Source organism: Centruroides sculpturatus, unplaced genomic scaffold, assembly GCF_000671375.1.
Source record: "Centruroides sculpturatus isolate CEXI.00-Female unplaced genomic scaffold, Cexi_2.0 scaffold1223, whole genome shotgun sequence".
Taxonomy (NCBI): domain Eukaryota; kingdom Metazoa; phylum Arthropoda; class Arachnida; order Scorpiones; family Buthidae; genus Centruroides; species Centruroides sculpturatus.
The window spans coordinates 135,739-156,666 of NW_019385329.1; the positions used below are offsets into that span (position 1 = coordinate 135,739).

Genomic DNA, 20,928 nt, shown 5'->3' on the forward strand with positions numbered 1-20,928 from the left:
TTAATATTTTAGCGCTAGTCTATGGGCGTATCGCCTGGTAAAGCGGCTTTAATATAGCTGGATAAATAAACCAATGCCATGGTCCGTTATGAAAGGTTACGAAAGCATAAGATTTTAAATTCAATTGTCAGATGCCATCAATACATAAGTTTAATATGGAATATCCTATAATCGAACTAATCTTGTCGTTACTACGTTATTAGTCGACTTCATAAACAACAAACTGTATTCTTAAATAAAAGCAAAATTTAGTTTATAAAGAGTTTTGAAAATTAATATTAATGCTAATGAAATACAGTAGTTAACAATTTTGCGAACGGGCATTTTCATTCAAAAAAAATCCAGCAACGAGTTACTTAAGTTTCCCGACAACATTTAAAACTGCGTGTATGGCATCATCTGTTATGATATTTTATTATTAAAAACTTTTCATATAATAAATTATTATAACATATCAAAAGCTTAATTAATTTTCAGGGTAGGATTGGTTTTAAAAATAAAAATTGTAAATGCTAATAACGAATAAAAGCGTCATTTACTCCGGCCTTACTCGAGATATGACACACGACCCCCATTATCTCCCCACTTTCTCGACCTCTAATTACCAAAATTTAATAGTATTAATGCCTTTAATACGCAAACTTCCCTGCAAAATCTCAGTAATTTTTGACAAAAAGCACAGGAGTTATTAAGCTTCAAACAGGATGAACAAAATCATGCCAACCATCCACCCACCCATACCCACCACCCATACCCACACACTAACATCCATACATGCAGAAAAAAATCCGAATTTTTTTTTTTTTTTGCATTTCTCGACGTTCCTGAGTCCAAAATGTCCATGTAAAAATCTTCGGGCGTGTCATTTTTTGATCGATCCTCTGTTATAGCCTATATAACAGCCGGGAAAGTAATAGAGCAGTACGGAAAAGTTTTACATTAAACCCAAGAATTTTGTTCTGCAGCGTTGAATAATTAGAATATTAATTGAAAACACGTAATGTAACGAATGTCGTTCATCATAATGTCATCCAAAATTAGCATATGATCCTAGTAAAGAGCTTTATTTAATACAGTAGAATTTCATTAATTCGACACCTACGGGAGCAGAGTGGGTCCAGATTATCGGGCGTTTTGTGAACTTCGATACGTTATATGCGATCTGGTCATCGAAGTCACTGCTTGTACATTTTGTACAAGTGCACGCTGCTGTATGCTTTCGATGTGTTTAAGCATCAGTCTACGTGTCAGTAGTGAGAACCATACTAGTTCAAACGAACTAACCTATAATAATGTTTTAGAGAACAACAATAAAAAATTAAAAAACAGCATTGCGCCCATTTAACAGAAAATGAGCACGAGAAACGAGCAAAACACAAAAACAAAGCAATTGACGCCGATTGCTTTGTTCTTGGATCGTATTTCTATGTTGACAAGTGAAAGGATCGCCTCTTTCTTTTATGCTCCGTCTCAATTCTATCGCGATAGAATTGAATTATACTTAACTTTATTAGAGAATTTACATAAAATTACATAATTTACCTTTAGTATTATGTACAGTATATGCATAAAGAAACAAATTCAAGTATATATTTTTGTCAATTTTATTTTCTTTTATCGATTATAGTTAATGCGAGTCCCGGTATCTCATAGTATTTAATTCTGTTCTAGAATTAATGAAAGAGTAACGAGTTAAGCTTTAAAATAATGCCAAAATATCATGAAAAACATGGAGAATGTCAATGATCTCTGAGGAAACCGATCAAGATTAATTTAGTAAATCTAAAAAGAGTGCACATTTTTAATAAAAGAATAAGAATTAATGTTAAAAAACACTCAGACAAGATAGTTTGGAACATTACTATAATTTTAAAGCATTCTTATATTAAAATTTAGTAAATTAATGAAATGAAAATAATGAGTACACATCGCTCTCTTTCTACTTTAATTTAAGAACATGTAGCCTATAGATATGTTCTTAAATTAAAATAAAAAGAATTTATTACTTCTTTAATTAAGGATAAGATAGTATTATTTAAACTACGTCGTTCAGATAGCGTAAGAACAAAACGAAAATATAAAAATTTATAAAAATAAATCTTATTGTTTATTTTCTTTTATTTTATGTTTTCTTCTAAATTGTATTCATTTTGCATTTGAAATATTCCAAATAAAATATTATAAATTTTTTATTTGGGACATTCAAGACAAAAAATATAAATTTAAGCATAAATAAATGTACAGCTTTAAAAAATAATAATAATAAATTCAAAGACAAGTTGTATTAAAATTTTTAAATTGTTTTTTATTCTTTAAGGTTATTTCTTATTTAAATAGCATTAAAAAGGGGGGATCGAAATAAGAAATAATTAATCACTAATAGAATATTTGAATTTCTGAAATGTTAAATTATTTTAGCAGAAGTACAGTACATTGCTTATATAACAAGCATCGATGAAAGACACGTGAACTAATAATTCATTTAAATATATTTTATAACATGTGAGATGCAGAACATAAAATAAAAAAAATATACAGTATTTTATATGTAATTACATATATAAATAAATACAGCGAATTTTAATTTCTACACAAATGAGTGACATTCTGGCACCCGACAATTAATTAAACACAACACTGGTTCTTGACCGGCCACACAGTTACATACACTGGTCAACACTATAAGTATTGTACTAGGAAATTTAAAGAAGGAAGACATTACCCGACTTTTCTTTTTTTATCTGTTTATTATCGCAATTACAGTACTGTATAAACAGAATCAAAGTTCAATTTTTATCGGATGAGAAAAATATAACATTCATTTAGTAACTCGACGGGACAAAGATAATATCGTAAAAATAAATTTTGGCAAATTTTTATTATACTGAGGTTAATTTAAATTAAATTTCTACAAATACAGAATGTGTTTAGAATTGAGTCCAAAGTATATAAATTATATATTGTTAGTAAAATCAGATATAATGAAAGGAGGAAACGTATCATAAATAACAGGTAAATTAATATTATATTTAATTTTATACAACTTTTTATAACGTAAATAGCGATAAATAATTAAAATTATGAAAATTTTGACAATGAAAAAACATATTTTTTTAATTAAATTCTAATTAATAAAATTAGATTGATTAATAGATAGTTAATAAAATTAGACGNAAATTTTTAAATTGTTTTTTATTCTTTAAGGTTATTTCTTATTTAAATAGCATTAAAAAGGGGGGATCGAAATAAGAAATAATTAATCACTAATAGAATATTTGAATTTCTGAAATGTTAAATTATTTTAGCAGAAGTACAGTACATTGCTTATATAACAAGCATCGATGAAAGACACGTGAACTAATAATTCATTTAAATATATTTTATAACATGTGAGATGCAGAACATAAAATAAAAAAAATATACAGTATTTTATATGTAATTACATATATAAATAAATACAGCGAATTTTAATTTCTACACAAATGAGTGACATTCTGGCACCCGACAATTAATTAAACACAACACTGGTTCTTGACCAGCCACACAGTTACATACACTGGTCAACACTATAAGTATTGTACTAGGAAATTTAAAGAAGGAAGACATTACCCGACTTTTCTTTTTTTATCTGTTTATTATCGCAATTACAGTACTGTATAAACAGAATCAAAGTTCAATTTTTATCGGATGAGAAAAATATAACATTCATTTAGTAACTCGACGGGACAAAGATAATATCGTAAAAATAAATTTTGGCAAATTTTTATTATACTGAGGTTAATTTAAATTAAATTTCTACAAATACAGAATGTGTTTAGAATTGAGTCCAAAGTATATAAATTATATATTGTTAGTAAAATCAGATATAATGAAAGGAGGAAACGTATCATAAATAACAGGTAAATTAATATTATATTTAATTTTATACAACTTTTTATAACGTAAATAGNTATCATCTGAATTTTTTTTTTATTGTCGAGAAAATTTTATTTATGGAATTTTTCTCTTCTTCTTCCTCTCCTTTAATATGGAGGCTTTGGCCTCGACGAGAGCACTTCGTTTATTGAAGGTGATGTCTGTGATATATTTCTTTAGAGATTCTAAAGTATATAATGGCACATTGTTTGCCTTTGTAGTCCTGCCAAAAGCATCTATGGATCCAACTGTACTTGAACAGTCGAATTTAGGCTAAATTTCGTTATGTTTATTCGTAATGGGGGCAGGCTAGCTAATAGTAAATGGTCGTTTCTGCATTCCTGCAATGAAAATGGAGAAGGACGTAAAGTAGTACAGTTTCCACGATATTCCGTTTTAATAAGTTATAACCCTCGAAAGACCAAAGTTGGAACGGTTGGCATTTGTCTTGCAGTTTGATCTACTGGTCATCTTGGTTTTGTTTCCTGTAGGAGGACCGACATTAAACTTTTTGGTGCATTTTACTTCCGTATTGTACCCAGCTGTCAAGCGTATCGAGCTACTTCCTATCTATCTCATTGGTTTATGTGGAATATGCAGCCTTTTCGGCTATATTACTCCGAAGAGCAATGGCGTTATCATCCGATAATCCGGCCGAAGCTTTTAACTGCTTGGCCTTATATGAGAACGGAGGAATAATGCCTTCCAGGAGGTCTTTTAAGGGTAACTTGGCCCCTATTCAGTCATTACAGACGTAGAGAAAACCCGAAAACTCCAACGTGGCCAGCCCGTCCTGGCGAGGCGCGAACCCACGACCGAACTCCTAGTGTTCTGGGAACGGAACCACTTGGCCACAGTCGCTTCCTCGTGGAATCCTTTCAGGTTAAATGAGATCTCAGGATATCCTTGAGTGAAATTCGTCTCTGTAGATTTTATATTAGCCACTGTAGCGTCATCTGGCGAGAGAAAAATGTAACATTTATTACTTAACGAAAAATAAATTTGCTCTACATACAGTAATTGAAACAATGTCGGTATATTATATAATACAGTATACCGTATATGAAGCAAATATTTCCGTCAGAAAAAAATAAACAAACCACAAAAAAATCACTAAAAATCGACGAATCGTCACGAAATTTTTGTTATGAATAATCTACATTGGGAAAAAAGGGGACGAAACCACCTTCTTCAGATATAATTTTAAAACAAATGTAACTTTGTAGTGAAAAGAAAAATTAATCGAATATTAATTTAATTGCTTAAATTAAATTAATATTTTAGCGCTAGTCTATGGGCGTATCGCCTGGTAAAGCGGCTTTAATATAGCTGGATAAATAAACCAATGCCATGGTCCGTTATGAAAGGTTACGAAAGCATAAGATTTTAAATTCAATTGTCAGATGCCATCAATACATAAGTTTAATATGGAATATCCTATAATCGAACTAATCTTGTCGTTACCACGTTATTAGTCGACTTCATAAACAACAAACTGTATTCTTAAATAAAAGCAAAATTTAGTTTATAAAGAGTTTTGAAAATTAATATTAATGCTAATGAAATACAGTAGTTAACAATTTTGCGAACGGGCATTTTCATTCAAAAAAAATCCAGCAACGAGTTACTTAAGTTTCCCGACAACATTTAAAACTGCGTGTATGGCATCATCTGTTATGATATTTTATTATTAAAAACTTTTCATATAATAAATTATTATAACATATCAAAAGCTTAATTAATTTTCAGGGTAGGATTGGTTTTAAAAATAAAAATTGTAAATGCTAATAACGAATAAAAGCGTCATTTACTCCGGCCTTACTCGAGATATGACACACGACCCCCATTATCTCCCCACTTTCTCGACCTCTAATTACCAAAATTTAATAGTATTAATGCCTTTAATACGCAAACTTCCCTGCAAAATCTCAGTAATTTTTGACAAAAAGCACAGGAGTTATTAAGCTTCAAACAGGATGAACAAAATCATGCCAACCATCCACCCACCCATACCCACCACCCATACCCACACACTAACATCCATACATGCAGAAAAAAATCCGAATTTTTTTTTTTTTTTGCATTTCTCGACGTTCCTGAGTCCAAAATGTCCATGTAAAAATCTTCGGGCGTGTCATTTTTTGATCGATCCTCTGTTATAGCCTATATAACAGCCGGGAAAGTAATAGAGCAGTACGGAAAAGTTTTACATTAAACCCAAGAATTTTGTTCTGCAGCGTTGAATAATTAGAATATTAATTGAAAACACGTAATGTAACGAATGTCGTTCATCATAATGTCATCCAAAATTAGCATATGATCCTAGTAAAGAGCTTTATTTAATACAGTAGAATTTCATTAATTCGACACCTACGGGAGCAGAGTGGGTCCAGATTATCGGGCGTTTTGTGAACTTCGATACGTTATATGCGATCTGGTCATCGAAGTCACTGCTTGTACATTTTGTACAAGTGCACGCTGCTGTATGCTTTCGATGTGTTTAAGCATCAGTCTACGTGTCAGTAGTGAGAACCATACTAGTTCAAACGAACTAACCTATAATAATGTTTTAGAGAACAACAATAAAAAATTAAAAAACAGCATTGCGCCCATTTAACAGAAAATGAGCACGAGAAACGAGCAAAACACAAAAACAAAGCAATTGACGCCGATTGCTTTGTTCTTGGATCGTATTTCTATGTTGACAAGTGAAAGGATCGCCTCTTTCTTTTATGCTCCGTCTCAATTCTATCGCGATAGAATTGAATTATACTTAACTTTATTAGAGAATTTACATAAAATTACATAATTTACCTTTAGTATTATGTACAGTATATGCATAAAGAAACAAATTCAAGTATATATTTTTGTCAATTTTATTTTCTTTTATCGATTATAGTTAATGCGAGTCCCGGTATCTCATAGTATTTAATTCTGTTCTAGAATTAATGAAAGAGTAATGCGTTAAACTTTAAAATAATGACAAAATATCATGAAAAACATGGAGAATGTCAATGATCTCTGAGGAAACCGATCAAGATTAATTTAGTAAATCTAAAAAGAGTGCACATTTCAAAAGAATAAGAATTAATGTTAAAAAAAACACTCAGACAAGATAGTTTGGAACATTACTATAATTTTAAAGCATTCTTATATTAAAATTTAGTAAATTAATGAAATGAAAATAATGAGTACACATCGCTCTCTTTCTACTTTAATTTAAGAACATGTAGCCTATAGATATGTTCTTAAATTAAAATAAAAAGAATTTATTACTTCTTTAATTAAGGATAAGATAGTATTATTTAAACTACGTCGTTCAGATAGCGTAAGAACAAAACGAAAATATAAAAATTTATAAAAATAAATCTTATTGTTTATTTTCTTTTATTTTATGTTTTCTTCTAAATTGTATTCATTTTGCATTTGAAATATTCCAAATAAAATATTATAAATTTTTTATTTGGGACATTCAAGACAAAAAATATAAATTTAAGCATAAATAAATGTACAGCTTTAAAAAATAATAATAATAAATTCAAAGACAAGTTGTATTAAAATTTTTAAATTGTTTTTTATTCTTTAAGGTTATTTCTTATTTAAATAGCATTAAAAAGGGGGGATCGAAATAAGAAATAATTAATCACTAATAGAATATTTGAATTTCTGAAATGTTAAATTATTTTAGCAGAAGTACAGTACATTGCTTATATAACAAGCATCGATGAAAGACACGTGAACTAATAATTCATTTAAATATATTTTATAACATGTGAGATGCAGAACATAAAATAAAAAAAATATACAGTATTTTATATGTAATTACATATATAAATAAATACAGCGAATTTTAATTTCTACACAAATGAGTGACATTCTGGCACCCGACAATTAATTAAACACAACACTGGTTCTTGACCGGCCACACAGTTACATACACTGGTCAACACTATAAGTATTGTACTAGGAAATTTAAAGAAGGAAGACATTACCCGACTTTTCTTTTTTTATCTGTTTATTATCGCAATTACAGTACTGTATAAACAGAATCAAAGTTCAATTTTTATCGGATGAGAAAAATATAACATTCATTTAGTAACTCGACGGGACAAAGATAATATCGTAAAAATAAATTTTGGCAAATTTTTATTATACTGAGGTTAATTTAAATTAAATTTCTACAAATACAGAATGTGTTTAGAATTGAGTCCAAAGTATATAAATTATATATTGTTAGTAAAATCAGATATAATGAAAGGAGGAAACGTATCATAAATAACAGGTAAATTAATATTATATTTAATTTTATACAACTTTTTATAACGTAAATAGCGATAAATAATTAAAATTATGAAAATTTTGACAATGAAAAAACATATTTTTTTAATTAAATTCTAATTAATAAAATTAGATTGATTAATAGATAGTTAATAAAATTAGACGTTGAATATAATGAATTTACTGTACAATAAAAATAGTTTATACTGTATTTTGTTTTCGTAATCTGTGTAAATAAACATTTTTTTAATAAACAACACAATTTCAATTATAAAGTAGAAAATTTAACTATAAATTTCTAATTTTCAGATTGGTTAATTTATGCAAAAATGATGGTTTTTTTTCTAGTTTAATAAATGCTATAACGTTTAATTTTACATCAATTCTTTTATATCATTAAGTTTTATTTTCAAATATTGTTATAACAAACAATAAAATAAACAGTTACTTTTATACACGAAAACAAAATTTATAAACTTTCTTAATAAGAATTAAAATATTAAATTGAAAATCTGGTCATAATAAATATCTATATTAAATTTTAATATAAAATAAGTTTTGTTGTTACGCATAATATAGGCCTATATAAATAGTAACGTTATTATATTTTATACATATAAATAATAAGTTTAATATACTACATTTATCAGTTAAGAAAAAAGATATTTTTATAGTATTTATTTGCATATAAAATTTGTTTATTTAATATTTAAAAATACATTTATTTTTAAATAAGAAATTAATATCTTTTTTACTACGTTATATCGAGCATTTCAGAGTCTGAAACATGTTCGATAATTATATAAATAATTTTTATATAATATTTAAATTGTAGATTTACATGTAATTTGCTTAATTAATCAATTAAGAAAAAAAATATCTTATAATTTATTTCTTTTTAATTTTTTAATGTTTTAAATTATAAATAAATATATACTAAATTATCATTTTAATTATTTATGCTACTAGAATAACAACAAAAATTCATTTTTTCTCTTATCTTATTATTTTTTCTTGTTACATAGTTAAAGTAAATGTGTTTTTAACTATATATGTAGATAAATTTATTTATATTTATGTAATTAAAAATTGATATATGTATATTTAATTTTCAGATAATTAAATATGAATTGCATGGATTATCTGCACGTTTTAAAATATAAGTATATTTATCAAAAACTTTCAAAATGTTTGCATAAAGTTAGTTTTTGCATTGGTCGTCATCCACTTTTATTCATTTGCATTCCTCTATTATTTACCGCATTATTCGCTTGTGGATTCTTGCGAATAAAAGGGCAAAATGAAAAAGAATTTTCATATCTTCTTTTTAATGAAAAAAGTATCATAGACAGATCAGAAATAGAAAAATTATTTCAAGAAAATGCAACCGATTTTGATTTTTCTCGAACAACTAGGTTAAAGGCGTACAGTAGCATTATAGCCAAGGCTAAAGATGGAGGTTCCATGATTCGAGAATCCATATTTCAAGAAATAGAAAATTTGGATTGGATGGTTCGAAATATGACCATAATTCATAAAAAGTATAATTTAACTTATACCGATATCTGTAGAAAAACAAAAGGAATATGTTTCCATAATGATATTTTAAACTTAGTCGACAAATTAAGTGCATTCTTACATGGCAGAATACAAATCAGGTAAGATTATTTCGTGCAAAATATAATTAAAACAAAACAATAAATCTTTAAATAATTCTGTATTATATATTGTTAATATAAGCATTCATGATATATATATATATATGCCCTAATAATATAATTACATTTAATTTTTCTTGTGATTTTATTCGTTTTTCAACACTAAATATTTTATTTTAATTAATGTGTCAAACATCTCTTTATGTGTCATCTATCTTTATAATGTATTAATATTCTATTCAAAAAGTTGACTTTTTCTATGAAAATTTACAGCCTGTTTCCTTAATTTATAGCAGAATGACATAGCTTGTCTACCGGTTCTACAGGTAAATTATCGTATTGTATTTCCATACATTACACTTATACCTAAAAGTTTTTCGATATATCGTTACGTGTAACCAATTAGGAATATTTTTCGTCAAAATTTTGTTATGTTGGCATTTAATACGTTATACTTATACGTATAAGGTAAAAAAACATATAACTTAAAGTACGTATATTGTATTTTATATCTTTCATGAAAGAGATATAATGTTTTATGATGAATTTAAAAAGAGAAGGAAAAAAATTGTATTTTTCTTAAAATAATTCTTACAATTACTTCTATATTCAATGAATAATTTCAAAATTGTTTATTGAGAATTACATCAAGATTTTATACTGTTTTTCAATAATTTCTATATAATGGATTTTTCTACAATAGACATGCATTTTACCTACTTAAATACTAAAAATAACATTAAATTATATCTCATATATTGCGTTAAGAATTCTCTCTTTACAGACAATTTTTTAAAGTGCATTTAATTTAAAAGGTTAATAAATTTTATATCCTCGGCAATGACATTCTCCATTTTATTTAAATAAATAAAATATAAAAATTATTTCATATATTTACATCCATGAACAGCTAAATATGTTTAATTTTCATAATTAAAAGTATTACTGGTAAAAATTTTTCAATATACAATTACCTTTTGTAACCATTTAAGAATATTTTTCGTAATAATTTTAGTGAATTATTAGTAAATAATTATAAAAATTCGGTTTTAAACGAATTCTCTGCTTAAATTAATAATATAATGTGAATTTAAGTGGTTTTACAACCTGAAGAATATGATTTAGTTTTATCCTCTGGATCATTAAATACACCACTACTAAAATTGCTTCTTTTAATTTTGTTAAAACACTTTATGACATAGTATATACATTAAAATATTCTTAATGATATAAATATATACCTTACGTTAAATAGGAATTAAAATATTGTCAGATTAGGCCTATATCTAAAATTCTTCGTGTTACTTCTGGAGATAAAATTTAAGTAATTTACTGTAATTATTTCAACAAAATAATTATTGATAAACAGTCTTATATATATTAAAAGTATTTATAGTATTCTTAATCGATGAAAAAGCCTTGAAAGCGAGATTATTTAATTTTTGAATAATTATGTCACATTACTTTCAAAAGTCTTTCAATAGCTTGGTTCAATGTCGATGTAATTATAAAATGCTATATAATAAAATTCGTTGAAATTATATGTCATTATTTATGATATATTATTCTATAGATTATGCCAAATAGCTTAGAAATAACATATGGAATCATGAAAAACTAGAACTTAAAAATTTATGATAAAATTATTTATACGTGTGTATACGTGTGGTGTACTTGAATAGTACAGTAGAAGGTCGACAATTATATTTTTGTTCTTATGATTGTTTATACTGGTTATACGACCTTGAGAACTCCTACATATATTTTAATATCGTAATCTTAATGGAATTTTTTTATTGAAAACAATATATCCCAATCTCTTCTAAGCGATTTTATAAAGTATTTAAAATAGTTTGTAAATTATCCACAAGATAATACAGAAAATTTCAGAATTTGATTTTTTTTTCGTTGAAAAAGCGCATGAAATAAGTTTATTTTAATGAATAACAATTATTCAATTGTTATTAATCTTTCAGACTATTATTCAATTGCCTGGAAGATTAACTTTATATTTCTATTATGTCAGCAGTTAACGCTTAATAATGATGAGATTAATATTTGTTATTGTATTGAAATCGCATTATAATAACAACTAAAATTATTAAACAGAAGAATTACCATACCATCACTAATCTGTTTTAAAGACGTTTCAATAATATGCAAGATGAAAGGTAATCTTTTATACTGATATTTGACTTTCATGACAATAGTTTCTATCTTAGTGATTTTTTTCCCTGAATATACTCATGACGACTGAATTGAGGTGTAGCTTATTGCTCTGGGAGACCAGGAATCAAATCAGGATGGGTCCAAAATTCCCGGAAATTTTTCGGGTTGTTATGATCCGTCCCGTTCCTCATCACTCTTCCTATTATGGGCCTGATTGAACCCATAATAATCTTGCTAAAAAAGGGGGGCTTCTTAATGCCCTCGAGGGCATTAAGAAGCCCTCTTTTTTAGTAAAAACAAAACAAACTTGAATATTCTGAAGTTAAATATACCTCTTTAAAAACACTATTTAATCTTAAATTTTTAAAAAGATTAATTAAGAAATTTAACAATTATAATGAGAAATATTACATTTGCAAGAAAACAAAGCAAAGCAAATTACTCGTTTTGTTTTAATTATAGAAAATAAAAATTCTTGTTTTCAAAAATGATTATTTTTAACTCATTATAAAACGGTTAAATAGTTAATAAGAGATTTATGTACATATAAATTACATTATTAAGTTCTGTGCGAAATTTTTTAAGCAGAAATTGTCGTCATTTTGATTTATTTCTACTGATATGCTTGCAAATAAAGATAAGAGGAAAATTATTCTGGAAGTGAAAAAATAAACTATAACTAGTTTAAGAAGATAATTTGTATTCTAGACTATTCTTCATTATTCTATATTCTGTCATTCGTATCACTATTTGTAGACTAAAATCTCTATAGAGTCTTATATATAATTATATATGAATTTGCCATTGTCGTCCATAGAGGGCAAACGGCCATTTGCTTTCTCCTGGAAGCGAATAAAAAACTCCACGAATTATAATCATAAAGTAATTGAGATGTGTAACCTTCACCCTCGACCAGGAAACTCTTTGTCTGACTTTTTAATACTGTATCGTATAATGTACATGTAAAAGTACCTCTAAAATTAAATAATTATATAAAAATTTATTGATGTAATTATTTATCTTCAAGCCTCGCTCCCTGGAAGATTTTCTGCAGAAGCTTGTGAATCTATTTGTATAATACCTTTTAAAATATCGAATATCAAACTATCGTCATTATAAAGTTTTTAAAGGGAAAAACACAAATATTTGAGTTACATTATTATACATAATATAAAAAATAGTCAGGAAAGGTTTTTTTTTCACCTAATAAAAAGCAATAAAGATTATATAAAAGATAATAAGACGAAACTTTTCCGGCAAAATTTGTGAAGAAAAATTGTATATATTTATGATGCATTTTTCTCCTAAAATTAGACATCCTTGCATCATTGTTTTCTATATGTGGCATGAATAACAAAAGAGGTGAGCGAAAGGAAAAGTCAAAATTTTTAATATCTCGAATTCTTCGCCCGTAGCTGTAAAATTTTATAAACGTAATTTATTGTTTTATTACTACAATTTATGTTTATTACCTCAAGAATTATTTTATCTAATAATATGATATCCTATACCTGTACATTGCTAACTATGTGAAAGCCGCTGTTTTGGTGAAACGTGAATTTCAGTAGCAATCAAGTTCAAAATCAAGTTTTTTTTAGAATAATCCGTTAAATTTTAAAAATTTAAATAAAATTCATAATAAATTTTGAATTTCAATTCACTTATATTCAAGAAAATAAATTATTTTCTATACTATGGGCCAACTTAAAATTGTTCTTAATTTCTTCTCCCATTTCATCGTTCAATATATGTGCTTATTAAAATTATTTTATTCCGCTTTTTTGCTTAAGAGACTTTCAAATTAACCCCTTTCACTTAAGCATTCGTACCCTAACTGTATACCAAATTTCACCTCTTTAGGTTCAGAGGTTTGCACTGGGCGATGATGAATCAGTCAGTCATTCAGTCAGTCAGTCAGTCAGGACAAGTAATTTTATATATTTAGATATTTGCTAACATAATAATTTAAATATTTTCAACCTCCAATTATATTCATAATTATTTCATCAACTTTAAATTTATATTTTTAATAACTCATCATTTGGTCGTGGCATTTAATACTGAGAAAAGAAAAATAATAGAAGAAAAAATTCAATATTTTTGGCATGAAAAACATCAAAAATGCTGAAAGAAATAGGTTGAATGATTCCCATTTAACTAACATTCTTACAGTTAAAACTAGTACCATAAAACCCAGCCCGTTAGTGAGGTGCGACCAACTATCAATATTCAATCATGCTGTTCATTCGACTACTGTTGGGCAGTAAATTCTGTTACCAATGTTTTAAAAAAAATATTCGTGTAAATTCATTATTGGTTTATTAATTAAATCTAAAATTTTAACAATATTTATTAATTTTAAGGATACTGTAACCTCTGGTTATGCACGCCATTTCCAGCAATTGCCGTTAAAATTTTAATGTTTTTTCTATGAAAAAATCCTTTTCTAAAATTTTCGAAAGCGGAAGTAAATAGATACAAACATTTATAATCCTATTTAATTCTATTAAAGTACAATTCAGAATTTTGAAAATCGAAGTCGTTATTTTTCTACGAATTTTTAAATTCGATGAAAATTTATCAACCTTAAAAAAACAAGTGAATATGTATTTGGAGGCAAAAAAAGTTTATAATTAATGAATTACTTATCATCTCAAACTTCCAATTGGTGGAGATATAGGAGGAATCCTGGTTACTAATTCTCATCAAGAGAAGTCACTGTTCAGTATAGTTACAGACCGCTTGATACAGGGTTGCATGAGGAATTATCTGTGTAAACTGTCGGTTGATTATATAAATAATTTATAATCAGATGGGTATACACCGCTAACTGTCCGTATATTTAGTAATTAAGTTAAAATAATGCAGGCTGATTTTTTCTTTTGTACTTTTATATATCAAGTTGGATGTTAAATATAGGTTTTCAATATTGTATGTATCGATGTAAAAGTGGCTGGAGAAGATCTACGTATTATCATGAATAAAATTAGTCTTTTAATGATGTGATCATAATAATTTTGATACATACAGTTTGATAAATAATACAGTTTGAATAAGAGATGGGTATTCGAATGAACAGGATGAAGACTACAATTTACAACTGTAGTTAAAAATAATATATCATGTAACTTTTAATCAATTATTATTATTGTATGATTTAATAGCAATGATTTTTTCTGTAAAATATATCAATAAAAGCTATTTAAATGTTCAGGTTAGGATCGAGAATCACGGTAGTGACTTCTCGATCCTAACCTGATCTTAACCTGAACATTTAAAAGTATATATTATAGTAAAGATTAAAATAGTAGAAATAAATACGTAATTTTTATATGATGATTAATTAAAATATAATTATTTTTTATTTAAAAAAAATACATTTTTTTCATTTATATTTTAAACAGATATCCAACTGTGATGAGTGCAGCAAATACTTACGGAATAAACTTAGGTGGAGTATCAACAGACGATGATGGATTTGTTAAAGATTTTAAAGCAATTCGACTGTTTTATTTTATTGATGATAATAATTCGAGACAACATTTAATTGCTAAAAAGTGGGAAGACAAATTTCTGAACTCTTTAGAAAAACTTTCTTTACGCCATATTAATATCTCTGGATTTTCAGGGAGTATTTGGAATAATAAATTAAGTTCGGTCTCAACCAGAATTATACCTTATATAATTGTTACTGTATTTGCAGTCGTATTTCTCATTATTTCAATACGCAGAACAACGAAGATTATTACAGATAATCCAATAATTAGCATTATTGCAGGTTGCTTCCCTTGTTTTTCCGCAGTTTCTGCTTTTGGCTGTCTTTTGCTGTGTGATATGGAATATTTTGATATTAATCTCATAATTTTTTTCGTTCTTTTAAGTTAGTATTTTATCTAACAATAATTTTATAATACTAATACATTTTTTAATAACCATTTTAATTTATTTCTTTTTCAGTTATAAGTTGGAGTGATTCGCTTCTAATATTTAAATATTGGTGTAAAACTCACATTAAAGACAGCGTAGAAAAAAGGATGAACGAAACGTATTCTAAAATTGTTGTTTCTATCACAATATCTTACTTAATTAATATCATGTCTTCTTTATTTGGAATTATTATACCATTCAAGTTAACGCAAGCAATTTTTATTTATTTGTGTTTTTCTTTGATAATTAATTATGTCTATCAAATCACTTTCTACGGAGGATGGCTGGCAATTAGTGGACACATAGAAGCCAAACAGTCAAAAAGTATATTTCTTACTCGCATCACATTGCATCTCGAATCAAGTAAGTTCAATGGATACCTGTATTGCAATTTTAAATCCTTATAATTAATTTATAATCTATGTAATCTAGAAATTAAATATGTTAATGTTTATAGTGGAAATTTTTTAATTTGCATATATTACAATAAGAAAGTCATTATTATTTTTATGCAAGAGTACCCAATGATTCATATTGAACAACGATAGTAAGGTCTCTTTTGAAAGTTATCTATTGTATGCTGATGTTGATCTATAACTCTTCTAGTACCTTGTGATCGTAATTAAAGTATCTACTCAACGCTGTCTAGAAAGATATACAGTAGTCTAAATGCAACCATATCTGGCACGTTTACATTTCAGGACATGCGGAAGATATTTAGACCTATATTTAAAACAAAATGTGTCCAAAACTCGCGGTAGCTTACTTTTGACACTGCTAACAACAAAAAACAATTTTGAACTTAGAAATGAATGGTTTATCAAAGACATATTGAATTTAGCAGGCTTGAAAGACAGTATTACATTAAATTAGAAGTATTACAGAGGGTCAATTATGCCATTGAATACACTACACTGTACACCATCTTTAGAATGGGGACTACATTAATTAAACAGTATCCCCTGCATCACCCTATATAACATGGGAGTTTTATACCAATAAAATTTTTAGTTGCTTGCAGCGTTAAAAGTGTTGTTGTGGTAAATTTTGTTACTTTTTTCCTTTAGGAAATATCTTTCGCATGTTCTGAAATGTCATCATACCAAATGCAAATTTGGTTGCATTTGGACTGCTAATATCTTTCTAGATAGTATTGAATATGGGAACTTTAAAATTACTATCACTAGATGCATTAACGTGATTTGAATACATAACATCTAAAAATTTATCTCATAGAAATACGAATAGACTAATGTCTATAATTTGTGGCCATGATCCTTTGAAATCAAACACTCACGTAATACATATTCTAAGTAATTCAATTAAGATGCTTAAAGCATGGTTTCAACAGTCGTCTGTAAATACTCTAGAAATTTTTCATGGCATTCTGTTCTGAATACGTCAGGTTCCGTTCGTCATCTAATAACAAAAGCTAACCCAACCTCATCATGGTTGGAATATAAAAGCAAATCCTCTTAATGCCTACAAGACTGAGCAATCAAAAATAAAGAAAATAAAGAATTCGTCTTTATATTATGCTTAAAAAATCATTTTTTGGGCTTAATTGTATACAAATCAACACATTCTTGTATATAAAAATTTTAAAAGCATCAAAAATTAAAATATTACTAGGCTGCAGTATACATAAGTAGTTATTACACTGCATATGCATTACTGTAGTCATTATAATTCAACAATGGTGGCAAAAATTAAAGAAATAAACACTGAACCTGTGTAAAAATACATATTGTATTTTTACACAGATAAACTGAAGTAGCCGAAATGTACAGTACATCATATGTAAATCAGTAAAGTGTCTTCCTATCATACAAGTGTTATGCAAATAAGGCACGATAGCAGTGTACGGTATCTGCACGACAATACGTAATGCACTACATATACAGCGAAATAATTTCTGTCTGCTACGACCGCTAACAGCCGGAAACGTTCCTGATACATCAGTAGCTTATCAGGCATGCCTCAGAGAAGGCATTTGGAAGATCCATTACAATGGAGAGCCATCCATTTTGACATGTTCAGTACATTTATGTTTATTACTTTAATTTTGGACACGAGTGTAATTACCGATTCCTGAACTATAATGACAAGAGTAATGTATATGCAGTGTACTTACTACATATGATTACTTATTAGTATTTTCTGATTTATTTAGATTTATTTTCAATATTATTCCTATAGGAGTCCTTAGGGACTGAATGGACAAAACTAGTGCTGATAGTTGGTCGAGGGTTCGCACCCGAGTTTTCTTCGCGTGTCTAACAAACAGAAGCCAGTCCTTTCGGGAGGAATCCCCGTTGGCAACTCGCCCATGTGTTTTGTTGCTTTTCCGTATCCGATCCCACAGGACATTTGAACATGAAGTAACAAAAGTCATGTGACAAACTTCAATGAAATAAACTAGTACATAATAAAACCATAATATAACACAATTATAGGAGGAAGGAAAAAAGGAAATAAAAATAATCAAGAATATATTGTAGTATATCTAAAGTAACCATACTTTTTGTGAGACAAAGCGCGACGCTTTGCATGTTTTGCCAATCCTGGGTATATCATCATTACTTTAAGTATTCTAATTATATCTAACACACAGTTAATTATTATTCTTATATTATTTAATTTAAACAACGAAGTTCTATTAAAATATCAAGTATAACTTTCCTTTCGATCGTTTGTCTTAAAGGCAAACGCTCGTAAGGAATATTAGATCAGCCTGTACTGGATATATTGATATTATCTAGTTTTATTTTATTTTGTAGTTTTATTTTAATTTAATTATACTTTATACTAGTAAAATCTATAAAAAGTAATTATCATTTTTTACAATTAGCAGACAATCTCAGCGTCACCAATATCCATTTATCAAGAAAGAAAAGTAACATTGCTAACACAGTTAAGAAGAAATGCTACTTAGGAAATCTGCTTACTAAACCAATGACAAAAATCGTCATCCTATTAATATTCTTCATACATCTTTGTGGAGGTACTTATTTTTTCAAATATTCTTCTCCATCATCAAATTACTCTCAATATTATCAGAACGTTTTTACTCATATGGATTATATAAATGATGAAGTCAAATATTTCTCTAATTATCGTGATAGAATTCAGCTGATAATTGACAAACGATTAGACTATTCGGATTCAGAAATTCAGAATAAAATAGAAAATTTAATAATTTCTCTTCAACGTTTACCCAATATGGCTGGAATTAGTAAATCGTGGTTGAGGGAGTTTCTAACTTGGGTGAATTCTTCACAATCCCATAGCTCCTTAACTGGATATAATATGAGTGATCCTCAACATTTCATTGATGCTCTTTCTAATGTATTCTTGAAGCTTAATTGGACTGAATCCTTTAAAAAAGATATAATTTTAAGCAAAGATAGAAAGACCATATTAGCAAGCAGATTTTTTATCCACACCAACTTAATTGACAACTCTAGAAAAGAAAATTCGTTAATCGATAGCATATTTAACATAACTGATTATTCAAATATTCCCATTCGTGCGTTCAATTATCGTTTTATATATTATAAACAATACGATAATATAATGTATAGTATGGGAACATTTCTTATTATTAACTGTATTGTAATTATGCTAATTTTTCCTCTATCTACTTTAAATTTTGTATATGTTATATTCAGTTTATTTTCGGTAGCATCTATTGCTTTTACTACTGTAGGATATATGTTAGTATGGAAAGTGAAATTTAATGCTATTATAATGATTATACAAATTATTACAACTATTTTTTCTGTAAAATGTTTTGTTAATGTATCTTACCTTTATATTAAAAGCAAAAAAAAGACACCAAATGGTAAAATGAGAGATGCTATTTCAAATATAATACCTTCTATTTTGTCAAGTCTTATATTAATAATTTACATTCTTTTAATGTTTATACCATACGATGTATCGGCGAATGTGTTTAAAATCGTTTTTATTGCTGTAACATCTATAATATTTTATAATTTATTTGTCATTCCAACTGTGTTTTCATCGTTGGATTATTTTTGGATAAATGTTCAACGTCAAGATGAAAAGTTAAGTAATGAAAAAGGGTGTAAAATTTCTGAAAACAATGAATTATTAAAATAAATTTTACAAAATAATTATTCCGAGTGTTAACAGATTAGGCAAATAAAATGTTTTATGTGCATTTCGGATTATAAATTAAGAATGTAAGACTTATATTATATATCACTTTTAAGTCTGTTTTTCTATCTTAGTGAATTTCAATCACACACATAAGAATAACATTTTTTTCCCCACTATTTATTATACAACTAATACAATATGTACAATAGTTTTTAAAATAAAAATGTGTGTTATTGAATTTAAATATAAAAGGTAATAGAAAGAAATCACTTTATAATATGTGTTATTATTTTAATCTTTCTTTTATGAATTACTGTATAAGAAATGTTCTTAATGTTAAGTGATAATAGAAAAAAACAGTTTCCAGATAAATTATTTTTATTTTTATATTTAAAACAGAAAGAAAACTCGTGCTCCTAACTCCTAAAAGTTCTAATTACTAGATCAGAAAATTAAGATAATCAGAGAGTAAATCATTATACCGATAAAAGAATTTGATTTATATTTTATGAAACATGATGTTTTGATATGGACAAGTGAGAGTTTAGATAGGAAGGATAAGTTAATTTCAATTAAAATATTTTACATTAAAAGAAATCAGGTACGCGTACTTTCATACGGCCTTACCCTACGTACAACTATAATTAATAATCTTAATGTTTTCTGAATTAATGAAATCAATCACCATTCACAAATGCATACTTGTATATATGTTTTGATAACATACAAAGAGCGAAAGATCTATTTAAATACAAGGCAATTAGTTTATCATAAATTTTTTTATTTAAAATAATTAAAATATGCCCACAATTTGATTTTCACATCATATCCTTACAGATTTATTAGACTCTAATAA

General features: G+C 27.2%; 1 protein-coding gene across 2 annotated transcripts; it reads left to right on the forward strand.

Annotated features, from left to right (window-relative positions):
* The first annotated feature begins 8,013 nt into the window (after positions 1-8,013).
* On the forward strand, positions 8,014-20,591 carry LOC111637721 (patched domain-containing protein 3-like). Of its 2 annotated transcripts, XM_023383284.1 has the most exons (6): positions 8,014-8,197; positions 9,309-9,851; positions 15,425-15,900; positions 15,978-16,310; positions 18,799-18,951; positions 20,472-20,591. In XM_023383284.1, exons 2-6 carry the CDS (start codon positions 9,319-9,321, stop codon positions 20,513-20,515), a joined length of 1,539 nt encoding a protein of 512 aa, XP_023239052.1. In that variant the 5' UTR covers positions 8,014-8,197; positions 9,309-9,318; the 3' UTR covers positions 20,516-20,591. The 2 variants fall into 2 exon arrangements, with proteins under 2 accessions (XP_023239052.1, XP_023239051.1); XM_023383283.1 differs by lacking the exon at positions 20,472-20,591 and having other exon boundaries at positions 18,799-20,246.
* Positions 20,592-20,928: the final 337 nt, after the last annotated feature.